The 13,457-nt window shown below is 41.0% G+C and overlaps 1 protein-coding gene across 5 annotated transcripts in view; it reads right to left on the reverse strand.

Moving 5' to 3' along the window:
- Nucleotides 1-13,457, reverse strand: part of ADD3 (adducin 3) — a 100,344-nt gene that overhangs the window by 17,515 nt on the left and 69,372 nt on the right. For all 5 annotated transcript variants that reach the window (XM_032694767.1, XM_032694763.1, XM_032694766.1 and 2 more), the window contains one exon: nt 9,011-9,234. In XM_032694767.1, coding sequence (XP_032550658.1) covers nt 9,011-9,205 — 195 coding nt within the window. In that variant the 5' untranslated portion in view covers nt 9,206-9,234. The remainder of the gene's footprint in view (nt 1-9,010; nt 9,235-13,457) is intronic.

Genomic DNA, 13,457 nt, shown 5'->3' on the forward strand with positions numbered 1-13,457 from the left:
AAAGATAATTTTAGAAATAACAGAAGATAGGTAAGAGCCAGGAAAGTAGGAAATATGGAGGTTTGGGACGAGCTGTAAAACAGAGGTGAGAATACGGATGAAGTGCATAGAATCAAGTATGCAATTTATCCACACGCCACCGAGTAGTGATGTTTTCTAGCAGCCTTCAGCATGTCACACACGTGACTCATGTACACTCCTTCATGGACATTTATGAATATTTCTGTACCTTTCATTCAATGCTACAGACCTTTAAAACCTAAAAAGGTCTGTATGTCCTTAAATGACTATCCCATGTGTGCTCACACAACCTTCCTCCATTTCTGATAATGGGTATGGAGCCTGGAGACCAAGTGGTTTGGTTTTGCTTTAATTCATAAGACTGTGATATGTACATATGTGACATTACACTGCAACTGCCCACAAGTGATCAAGTAAAAGTCATACTTGAGAGAGATTTTCAAAAAGATGACAAACACGCTGCTCTGGCACAAAGTAGATATTTTTCAAGCAGAAAGGTCACTGGTAATTTCAGATGTAGTATTTGACAAGAAAATGCTGACAAAGTAAAACTGTACTGTCAGATGAATGAAAAATTGTGTTATTCAGCTGTGAGCTCAGCATTGCTCAATCAAGAGAAAGTTTCAGCTCTGAGATTTAAATAGCTCTTTAGGGTTTTTGTTTGTTTTAAACCACTAAAACCTTAGGTATAAGTTACTACAGTAAGAGCAGTGACTTTTCACAGCAGGGTACCCAAAGTGAGAAGCACAGCACTTCATGGCTGTCCATGATCCCATCATCAACAGAGCTGCACCACTTCTGGACTTGGACAACCTGTGTACCCACAGCGCTGCCACAGCTGGATAACCCACCATGCCATAGCTGAGAATCATTTCCTGTTTGCACAAGCATCCTTCTGCCTTCAGCAAGTTCATCTGCCCAGCCAAACACCTGTGTCCCCCCATTGTTTGTGCTGAAACAGCTCCCCAAGCACCCCACTGAAAGTTTGCATAGGGAGCAGCCTGTGGTATGACAACTGGGCCCAGGACAGCTACTGGGAAAGAGGTAAAGCAACTTTTCAGACAAGATGCACAACTGGGAGGATGCTTTTATTCACCTGGCAGCAGCAGACACCCAAGCGAGCAGCCTGACCTTGGTATGCCGCAGGCTGCTGCTCTGCTCCCATCTCACCTTCTCAATGCCACTCCACCACCTTGATTTAAGACATGAATTTACTCACAACTCACCAGTAAAAATAAACAGGGTAGCTCAACCTGTTCCTAAAACTGTTTCTAGAACTCCACTCTTTCCAAAACTGCAGTCAGCTCTTTTAAACCAGCTTAGACAGCCTTACACAGTACTGCAGCTGGCAGAACAGACACAGCTTTTCTTGATGGAGTCATTAGTAGCATGATTAGGTCAAGGCCTTTCTAATACCATAAAATTACTTCTCCAGAAATATTTCCAATCATTTTCCAAATACACATCGTAAACTCAGGCAGTTTAGATGCAAGAATCTTACAGTTTAGATCTGCAACAGCTCTCTGAAACTTGAGAGTGAAGTTAGAAGCCTTAGTTCTCACTCATTTACTTCCACCTTCTTTCAGAAGAGCAGTCTAAGTGTGAACTGACAGTGTAAATTTGGGCTTTTAAGAATCAAAGCAACATTTGCATGTACCAGTTGACAACTGGTATTTTTCAGTCAATATATGCAGAAAAACTGGAATAACTAACTTGCTAGAATAACCTATTTTACATAGGTACGCACATATACATAGCACAGAATAATGACGCTGTTAAAAAATTTAGTATTAATCTCTTCATTTTGGTAGGCAGATCTTTGAGGATATTAAATACACAAGCTCTTAAGTATTTTGACCATCTATGCTGTTTCTTGTTTGTTGACCACTGATTTCTCCATATATCCACTCAAAAGAAGTAGAAAAAAAATAATAAGAAAAAACCCAATGCTATATAGGTCACCTACAAATACTCCACACCATCGCAAACCTTTAAGGGGAGAAAGCATGTGCTCACATCAGGACTAATTACAGTAATGTCCAAACAGTCTCATGTCATTCCAAAGGAAAGTAGCTAAAAAAGATCCGTGAGGCCCCTACATTTCATAGAAGCTGCAGAACAATATGAGAAACCCCTTCACCCATTTTCACTTTTGCCCATTTTAATCAGAGTTTATATATCCAAAAGCCATTTTCAAAAAGTGTATAACTCCACTTATCTATGTTACATATAAACGTGCCCACACAGAGTCTCTAAGCTAAATCTCAACCACTGAAGAAAAGTTTCAAAACTTAACTGGTATTTTGTTCTTGAGAGTGAAGAGACGTTAATTTTAACTCCTGTGCTGCAAACACAGCTGCCCGTGGAGAGGAAGACCTTCACCCAAACAGCAGATACAGCTCATAACAGGCTGCTTGAAGACTGGAGTTTAGATACAAACAGTCGGTGCCCCAAGTGGAAAAGGGTGGAGTTGGCCACAAAAAAACCGCCACTGAGTTAAGGCTGGCGGGGAGAAGATAAGAGCCACAAAAAAGTGTTTGTTAATGCCAGGGAAAAGAAAAAGGGGGAGGGGGCTTCTGTGTTAAGGCAGAAAGAAATAGCCTCAGTAATAACTAAAGGGAATTAGCTGAAGTTATAATGATCTCTTCACTTGCAGTGAAGCGTGAGGGTACCTGGGCTGGATTTAGTGACTCAACTGACAGCAAGGCTGTCCCCAAACAGAGCCCAGACTGTGCCAGTTTTTCCAGCTCTTCTAACCCAGCACACACTGGCTTTCCTGTGAGCTGAAGCAGCATGTTTACTCCTAAGATAAGCAGCCTAGAGATAGCCTATGATTACAGCAAAACCCGAAGCACCGAACTCCTTTGCAAAGCCCATCTCCAGCACACCCAGCTGCGGACTTCCCAGTGCCAGCCATCCCCATACTCAGAGCTGCTGCTGTGAATGGGGGTCTGGGTCCCTCCCTCGTGTTTTCTCATGGAATAAAGCCACACTATGCGTCTTGCTGGACGGAATATAACCACTGAAATTTAAAATGCTAGAAGACATGAAATTTCAGCTCCTCAGGGGTCTCACATTTCTGAGCATAATTAAGTGGTTTTCAGTAAGTGCGGGAGTAGGGATCACATGTGGTGTCAATGCACCAGGAGGGATGGCAGGCAGAGCTCTTGTAGGGCACTCTGGATGAATGTCCTCCTGCAGCCAGGGAGGAAACTCATCAGTCATAACCTTCCAGGATTTTCCAGGCACTGTTGAGAGCATGTACTAAACCAAAGGATTATTTAACAGCCCAAAATAATAATCAAAAAAAGGATTTAAAAATTAATTGAGCTAAGTAAATACTTTAATTGTTATTCTTTACTTGTACTGCAGTGGAAACCCCTCTTCCTGCCCTCATCAGACCAAGCTGATGCCTTAATTGGACAGAATCTACAAGACCAGCAAATGAAAGAAAAAGAGTGGATTTTGTTACAGTGCATTTTATATCTCCTTATTACTTACCTAGGAAAATAGATCAGAAGTACAACAGAATCTGTAGACATCCCCCAAGACTACAAGAACCGAAACCTAAGCAGTTAACAACCAGCAGGAACATTAGAAACACGGATATGAGGGAAAAAAATATCATTTTGGATACTGTTGGCATTTATATCTAATGGAAACCACAGTTCAAACTAAACGGAAAGAGGCAATATGGAAATAAGAGAGGAGTGAAAGGTACCCCATTTTTAAGGTAAGGAAGCAGGGAAATAAAATAGCACTCATGGTGCAGGACATGAGTGTGATTTGACCATGAACCATCGCAGCTACAGAAATGGAAGTCAGGCAATGGAATTTCTTGGGTCCTCACAGACATCTAGTGGATGGCCTTGGTTTAAGACAACACCGTTAGCACAAATTCCCTCTCACTGAAATTGATGTCACGGCTCAGAGAGGATCTTTAAGGGACATTTTTTGGTATGTCTTAAATGGTGAGTTCAGCTCCTGTCTCCCAGTGAACAAAACACTGCACAGGTTGTACGACAAAAGCATACAATTAAATAAGCTATTGCAACGAGAGGAGAGTCATGACTCCCCAGCAGGAAACTGGGAAAATGTCAGAGAAGACAAAAGACAGAAGAAGGAGCTGCAAGGCAAGAGGGCTGCCCAGTGAGGAGGCCCCCAGGTGATGTACAAGCTTGTGAGCCCTTTGTGGCCAAAGGCTTCTGAGGATCTGAAAGGCTTTTGAACTTGTGAGAAAAGAGCAGTAGAAGCCAAAACATATGAGGAACTGAAAGGACTTTGATATTTTTAAGAAAATAAACTGCCTCAAAAGGGAGTGGTATTACAAAAATACTAGATGTTCACCCGATACAAATAAAGTAAGCTAAACAACTGCAAAAGCTGGGGAAAAAATAAATCAAACCATCCTTCATCTCTGAACTGATAGTTTGAAAATAACATAGCTAGAAAAAAAAAATTCAAGTGTGGGTGGGATTGCTTGTTTTTGAGGAGAAAAATCTGTCTGCATGCTGCATGCTAAGGCAGACCTCTGAAGAGATGAGTTGCTAAGCTGGATAGTTATCTCCCCACTTTCTTGGGCAAGATCGGCTAGTGTGGGAGGTGGGGGGGGTGTGCATGTACAAGGCAGGAAGGAAAAGAGGCACAGGAGAGAAGGACGTTTTTAACCTCAGCATACCCCCCCCCCCTTATTTCGCAATCCCAGTGGATAGACCTGATCCAGGACCTTCATGTAATGGCAGCATCAAGCCAAAATCATCCTGAACACTCTGCAGAGCTGTGGTGGGTTGGTAGACACTCTCTGTAGCCAACACAGAATTAAAGCAGAGCATGATGAGATCCTGCCAACGCAGTGCTCAACTTCAGAAAAAAAAAATAACAAACCCAAGCTCCAAATAGCTGTGCAAAAATAGGAAGTGCACATTCAATGGGTCTCAACAAGCCACTCAACATTTTCATTTTGGAAAATTCAAAACATAAACTGGGCATTTAAATTCCAATCACCAGGCATTTTTATGTTTACATAAAACAGCTGTTCAACTCACAACTTCATACACAAATTTGACTACTCCAACTTCTTATGTCAGTAAAAATAATGAAGTATATCTCATATAACAGCTTATGTACAAGAATGCATCCGTTCTCATTTCCACCCTGACCTGTAGCTTTCCTTGAAATACAGTGATACAAAGGGGATGTATGGTACTCCTCAGTGCAGTTTAAGCCGTGATCCTAATTTCCTGTCAGGTTACACACACTGTCCTGTTAGCTAAAGCCTGTAGTTAGCTTTCCTGCTGGTGAGAGAGCTGTTTCACAGGGTCTCACTACACTGGAAGCAGCGTGGCACTGCCGCCTGCCTGCAGAAACACACACCACCTTCCCTGGCTCTGGGAGGGCTGTGGGGATTTTCTCCCTTCTCTATGTTCATTCAGCTCCTCAACGCTGAACAGATTGTTCAGTCTTCGCACACACCATGACTGCACAACCATTGCATTTCCTTTTTTTTTTTTTTTTTTTGATAGTCTTTGTCTTTTAAGAGTTTCTGGTTGCTATGGTGAGGGCACCAGAGAAATGCTAGAAGGAAATGAAGGCCAGAAGGACTTGCATACCATAACTGAAATAAGGGGTCTGATGGTGCAGCAAATACATGTTTACTCTTTGAAAGACATAGTTAATCTCTATAACAAGCAACATATGACTGCTTAGCAGACAGACAAAACTGTTTTTAACTAAGTTAAGTTGGAAAATATTTTTAAAAAACCCTAAACAACTAACCCATCTTTTCAAATTTTGGATATATTATAGAGCAAGTACCTCAGACCCAAGAAGCAATAAAATCAGTCCACTGAAGAAATGCAGTACCTTTCCTTTAAAAATAACAACACACTACCTGAACCTCCTCAAACTGAAGACATTACTAAAATAAACCTAAATGGCTTTGTCCCAAATATTGGCCAGCAGTATCTCTGGATGCTTTCAGGCTGCTCAGACCCAGCTGATATTAATTTCTTTCCACCTTTTTAACAGACACAGAACAGCAAACACGTGGGTGCTATCAGATTCTCCAGGCTGTCAGATGTTCATGGGCTACATGCAATATTAGGCAAACACGACTGAGAACTCACTGATAATGTCAGGACATTCTCTGTGGGCAACGGTCATAAAACTCCTACGATTTGTTTAAGGCTTATTATGAACAGTCTCTAAGACATTAGCAAACATCAGAGGTAATGGAAATAGCTTTTCAGTAGCTTTTAAATTATTTAATTTAGGAAAGGGAAATTGTACATCAGAGAGGAGTAGTCAGACTGCACACTAGTATGTGACCAAACAGCACATCAGAGAGATGCAGCAGTTTGATGTCTGAAGATGTCTGGTTAGGGCTGTAGCCCTTACAATAACATGCACTGAACAAAATATACTGTGGTTCCTGAAATATATTCTCTAATTTATTTTCTTGCTATAGGATTTAGATTTTCCTACTTGAAAGAAAGAAAAAAGCTTGTTAATAAAACTAGATTAAATCAATACCCAAACTTCCTGCTACATGACAGTGATTAACCCTTTAGAGGTTTGAACCTTTGCTCAGAGAAAGAGCATGTTCAAAGCTCACCTCAAGTCCATACATGCTTGTGTATTTTTAAAACAGTTACTATCTTTGCTGCATACACCTCATATTTACTAATACTTGCCAGAATATGAGTCAATGACTATTTCTCTGATCTGAATCCATATATCAAGACTTGGTGAAGATATGAACACATATATCTAAGACTGGGTGAAGATTTACCATCAAGCAAGCTCTTCTTTAAAATGTTTCTGATAACCTCTCTTCCTCTTCTTCTAAATACCTTCAAATGGTATCCTCCTTGTCAACTGGAATAATCCAGAAAAGCAACAAAGTTCTATGAAAACGTCTAATGCAATGTAATTCTGCAGCTATAGAACAAAAACACTAAGCACAATACTCATCAATCAATCCTGAACCTGTGTTACACGGACTGATACCAGGAAAAACACTTTCTGGACATTTTGTGATGAATTTGAAATTCAGGAGATCAAGGTAATTATTTTCAGTCCTGAGTCTCAAGAACAGTATGGTCCATGGCAGCGGGAACCTGGAAGAAATACTGCCCCTTCCATCCCCAAATCAGAAAATCAGTTGTGCAATTTGCTTGATGGACATTTGGTCACAGATACTGCAGAAAAATGCTTTTATTTCCTCACACAAGAAATCACAGCAGGGTTTGTCTAAATTTTCTATATCAAGGGAGAATAAAAGAAGATACTCGAGGGGAAATTGCAGCTCAGACAACTCCTCTTCATGCTTGATCACACACTCAGCTCCCACGTTCCTGTTTTTCCCCGAGCCAAGCAGGCAGCAGGCCCCTGGCTTATTTGGACAATTGCTCCCTTACACAACAAAAATTTGCAACTTACTGGCAGCTCCAAACAGACACTTTCCAAAAAATGCTGGGCTCAGCTTCTCTTGCAGCAGGACACTAACAGCAGCCCAGCAGCTCTTTGTCCCTCGATCTTCTATTAAAACAGTTACCTAAACTCTGGGGTTGCCCCTCTTCATACCCCTTCCTAAAATCTGCACCCTGACACTGTACCTATTGAAAAAAACACCACAGAGGCTGCAGCAAAGGGACATTAATTACATCTGGCAGACTTGGCAAAAGGTGCCCCCCAAAATGTTAATGAAATAGTTACGCTCATCAGATTCAATACTGCCATCAAAAGGACCAAAAGCAACATACATACAAACGCAAACAAGATCTCTCTAACTTATTTTTAACTCTTAGGCTAAAGATTTAGTCTTTTCTGAGAGTCCTGGCTATTCATTATGTGAATATTTTAATAGGAAGGGGGAGACTCTGATCACATTTTACAACTGAGTGTTTAACATAAAATTATTATGATTTAAGCATTATGCGATACCTCCTTAGAATATTTTCTTTATAAAAGAGCCTGGCTGCAAACCCAAGCTTGCACAAATTGACTTGAAAAATAATAAATTCCTTAGTCAACAGGTTCACATTATACTCAAAGCAACACACAGATCCAAGAGACACTCCAGGACAACACTTTAGCAAACAATTCTGTTATTCATGGATGACTATAATAGAGTGATTACTAACAGCTGTTTGCAATCTTATTACATATGGAAAAGCTTCAAGAAAAGTTACAGAAGCAGCACCCCAACTTACAGAGGAACTGGAGAAGGATCTGTAAAGCTACTTAACCCCTTCTCAGTCCCCATTATTCTCATAACTCAACACCCCCAACAGGCTCACCCTCACATAGGCCTTGCTTGCTCCCTATGGCTTCAAAATACTTAAGGCAACAGTATTATTTTCCAGTGTATTCATCGAGTTAAGCCCAAAGAATACAGGCATTAAAATATAAATTAAAGCTACTATGAGGTGGCTCAATAGATGTAATAGAATTATATGTAGCCTACACAAGTATTGAACTTACACAACCCGTAGATGAGTGCCAATATGGCCAAGTACAGGTATGATTACCCCCAAGGACATAAAAAGAACACACAGTCTACCTTTTAAATAAATTTAACCCAATCATAGATGTTAATTAAAGCATTCTTGATGCAAAGGTTAGGTTAATATTCAAACCCAGAATGCAGAACACCAAGTAATACCCTAATTTATTTCTATTTGACCAATGACTCCTTCACTCTCTTCCCTGTCCCTAAGTTCTAATTAAATACCCTGCAGCCAGCCACATCTTTTTGTAATACTGCAATGGAGCATAAGAATATAAAAGCACCCGGAGAAAAACCAACACAATAAAGGCTGCTTGTTCACAGACAAAACACTATGCAAACAAAATGCTGGATAATCTCTTTCGTGATTCTTCTTAGGAGATGGTCCAGAGATATTCTATCTAGCTGTGACACAGATTTCTTTTCTAAGTCTCCAAAAATAACACCCTTTCCTTTTTATTCCCCCTTAATGGCACTCACAGGGCTCTGCAGTATCTGAGTGACTCTCTTCCTTTGCTCCATCATGTTGAAGTCCTGTCTCAGGTCAGGAGACATGTTTCTCTCCCGGAGATACTCTGGGTCGTTCTCATTGATGCGATCGAAGTACCGCTCTTTGTGAGGCATCGTGGCCGGGGGAGGAGTAGTGACCACCACCTGACTGGCATCAGTACTCATCCTTCAGCAGTGCAGAGGGCAGGCTTCACCTGAAACATGGAAAAGAGGGAAGAATGGTTAACAATTCAAAGCAGGAAATTGCATATAACTTCCAAGTCTGGACACAACTAATGCTCTTTTTCGTGTCCGCATAACACCACCTGAAATGAAAGGAGAACAAGTGAACAACAGTCATAATCAGAAAACCACAGAAAAATCCTAGAAAAGTGTTTAAAACCCATTAATGAGTTTTCTGATAGCGCATAACCATCTCTATTCAAGTTAAAATGAAACCCCAACAGAACACAATTAAGAATGAAATTTGAAATGACCATTTTATGACAAACTTTCCTGCATCATTTTAGACTGCACTTATCACTCCCCAAGGTTTTTATACTCCTTCCTGAGCTGTTCAAGCAAACACATCCAGAAAACAAGGCCTCTGTTTAATATCTGCTAAGAGCTCATCTCCCAACTTGAAGGAAGACATTCCTCAATTACAGCATTTCCAAAGCATCTCATAACTGCAGCTTCAAGACAAGGCATCAGGCCACTCAAAGACCACCAGGAAATTTCTGCAGAGCTCCAGCCGGTGTCTGTACTTTCAGGAGACACTTGGAGACAACTGCAGAGAAGGTTATATCTTGGGTTACACAAGATTGAGGTTACATCCACACCAAATAGCTGAGCTTTAGTTTTTCTCCTTTTATGAGCAATTGTATGCAAAGATTCTCACTGAAGCTCATCACCTTAAGAAAAAAAAAACACCCCAAAAACTTTCATGTCTTGGTAGAAGGCTCAAAATCTCATTAAAAAATCTGATAAGCATTTTTGAACACAAACAGAACTGAATCAAAAGCAAACTGAATCAAAACACACCTGTATTTTCATACAAAGGATAAGGCTCAGAAGCACGTTCAGGAACACCATTCCTCAAAAGGCTACTGAAGAGGGATGCTTTCTCAAGTTTGAGGAATAAAGAGAAGCAAGATTTGAAGGAAGAGATAGTACATTATGAAAATGCACATTTTAACATGCAAATATCTACATTCAATAATGTATGTAATACAAAAATATCTGCATGTAAATATATTTGGTAAGTAGATAATTCATATCTTCAGAGGAAAAAAGCCAAGGTGTTAAGCACCATGGTTTGACATTATAGTATCAGTGGTTTAAAGTGTCCTTGCTCTGTGGCACAGTTCACCCATCCCTCATTCAGGTCACTGCAAACACTGTTTGGGGTATTCTGTGAACAGTGGAGCATCTGAACTGCTTCAACTATAACCTCACATATTTTCCAGATGAAACACTAGGAAGCCCTGTCAAAACCAGCTCCAGCAGCCCAAGCCCTCCTCCTGCCTGCAGCAAGTCCTGTCGGTCCTTGTGCTGCACCCTCTGCTGCACAGCCACACCAGGAACGAGGCTGGCAGGAGGATGCAAATTGGTTTTCAGCCAGTTTCCCACACTGATTCCCAAATGGCTTTGCTGACACAATGCAAGGGAGAGCGCAAGGATGAAATCCTGGGGCACTGCAGCCCTGCAACCAAGCATGAAACTCCAGACACAAGACAGATACCACCTATGGAGCTGGGAAAGCATTAGCAGCTAAGAGCCAAGACAACCACGTCTACAATTTTCTTGTAAATTTGGGATTGAGATGAAATACAACAGTTTCTACAGGCTGTAATTTTGTTCTTTCTGCCCTCTTTTTTTGTTTTGTGTTGTTTTTGAGAGAGACACACACACGTGATCTGGGATGCAATGTTATCCAGCTGCACACACATAACTCCCAAGAGGTACCTGGCATGCTGGATGAACATACCATGTTCTGGGATGTATAATTCACATCCTGGAGACAAGCTCCATGAACTCTGATGGCTTCATTCCAGAGGTTGTGGAAACACATCGGTGAGTTTTTCATTTGCTGCTCGGGTGCAACACGAGTTCACTCAGCATTTGCTGACTGACCACCGGGAAGCCTGGTATGTGTGATCAGTTTGGGAATGCTGGGGAGAAAACAAGGGGCTTGCTTCGAGGAAGTGAGGGTTTGGGAAAAATCTAGCAGAAGTATAAAAGGAGCTTAAGTTTTTCTAAAGAATTAACTATTGTCTTTCCCAAGTGGGAGCAGTGAAGCAGGATAAACCTCCTGGGTTAGTGCCTGGGACTATGATCACTGCTCAGCTTAAGAAAGATACCTTATAAATGTAACCATGTATTAGGTCTCCACTCCTCTAACCTGAGTGTACCTCTCTCTTTCTCCCCCCACTCAAAGTGATGAGGTTTAAGATGAGAAAGAAAAGAAGCATCAGGAGAAAACACAAGACCTTGAGCTCTCTCACCAAATGCCACAAGGTATTTGAGAGAAGAGCTTGAGACCAAACCCATCAGTCTACACTGTTCTCCATTCTCTTTGGGCTATGAACCTCCATCTGAGCCAGAACAGACACTTTCCAGCACCTGCAGGTAACTGAAAGCAGTCTAGAAATGCAGATAGCAAAAATCTTGCTTGAATTGGTGACTAGCTGTGACTCCTGATCTTTTCTTCCTTCCCAGGAGTTGTCTTATCTGATTGGTTTTTTCCCTAAAATGCTCCTGAGTCCCGTTACCCCCAAGTAGCAGACTTGCTCAGCTGCTGATCCACTCAGTTGACTGGATCAACTACACGCATGTCTGAACCTCAAAACAAGTTTATTGTTATTATTATAGGTTTACAGGACATAATTAGTTCAAGTCCGTTACTTTACAATTCACTCTTACAGTGACAGAAAAGCCCATTCATCTGTAAAAATGACACAAATGTGGCTAGCAAAACCTAAAATCCACAAAAGAGATTTTTCTAATCGCTTTGGACTTTATTTTTTCTCTTTCCTTTCAGCCTGGTTTGTTACCTCTAGCCATTAAGATTATAACATTAAAGTCCTTGTACTACAACCCCCCCTCCATTACTGAACATAATATGGGTATTGGGTCCAGTTGTTCTTATTAGGTCTGGTTCAATGCCTGCTCTGTTGGGCCCAGGCTGACTCTCATATAACCCCTACTGTATCCAGGAAATTTTTTAAACAAATCAGCCATTCTTTTATTATTTATTTGCATCATCCTCTGATTTCTTTTTAAGAAAGAAGACATTTGTTAAAAATGCAATTGGCTTTTGGGGATCAAAAAATCAGTACCTCCCCTTCTCAGCACAGAACTGGCAATGACATAAAAGTAAGTATTTGCAGAAAACCCAGATCCCAAAATCTATGAATGGTGATAGAGGATCCTCTCCCCCTCCCCATTTCTTTTTTTTTTTTTTCCCCAAGATATTTTGCCTAGAAATAAAATCAGCTTTGCTGCAAGGCTACTTTTAGCTTTCACCCCTTCCAATGATGTATTTATGAATTGCAGAAAGTGAGGTCCCACCTTCCTAAGCAGTACTAGCTAACGCTTCTTCTGCATGCTCAAGAGTGGTTCCAGAGACTGTGGCACAAATAGAAATGACAGACCCTATAGCAACATGACACTTTATCTAGACAGGTCAGAAAGGACAAACACAGAGAAATCAAACAAACTAGGATCTGATTCTATCCTGGTGAGAGACGCCACTCTCGCTCAGCCGAGACACAATTTAGCCCACATTTTGGCCTAACGTGCACACGCTGACATGCTAAAAAGAGACTGAAAGCATACAGAAGAGCAAGTTCCCCACCCATGGTTCAAGTGTTCCAAAGGGGACAAGAGAAACTAAGAACAGCAAGTCAGCAGGGATAAATTTTTGTTACACAGAATCTTCACGTCTGCTGAAAATACTTTTAGGGACCTGTGAAAGGAAGAGGCTCACAAGCTCTTGCTACAAAGTAACTTGTTAATCTAACTCTGCTTCCCCCTTCTAATTCTGCCCTCCTGGTTCATGCTGAACTCAATTCTGATACAAAAGAAAACAGGTCGTGTCCTCCTGTGCTTTGATGCCTTATATAGCTCATGGGTTTGGCCTCCGTATCCTGCTCTGTATTTTATACTCGTAACTGGGCTAGAGAGAAAGTAGAACATTCCCCCTCCCACCCCATCAGGAAACTGTGTATCTCTCTACTTAGGAGTAAGTTCTATTTAACAAAAGCTTCCAATTTATTCCAGGAACTTGGAACTGTTGATTTTAGGTTGCAACATTACATCCTGAGCATCCCTATCTGACACTTTGTATAGTCTAAGTAACATGCTGTGCTGCTTTTGTTGCAAATAACTATTTTGAATGTCAAATCACAAAACAGAAAAAAAGATAATAATGAGG

This window comes from Chiroxiphia lanceolata, chromosome 8, assembly GCF_009829145.1.
Source record: "Chiroxiphia lanceolata isolate bChiLan1 chromosome 8, bChiLan1.pri, whole genome shotgun sequence".
NCBI lineage: Eukaryota > Metazoa > Chordata > Aves > Passeriformes > Pipridae > Chiroxiphia > Chiroxiphia lanceolata.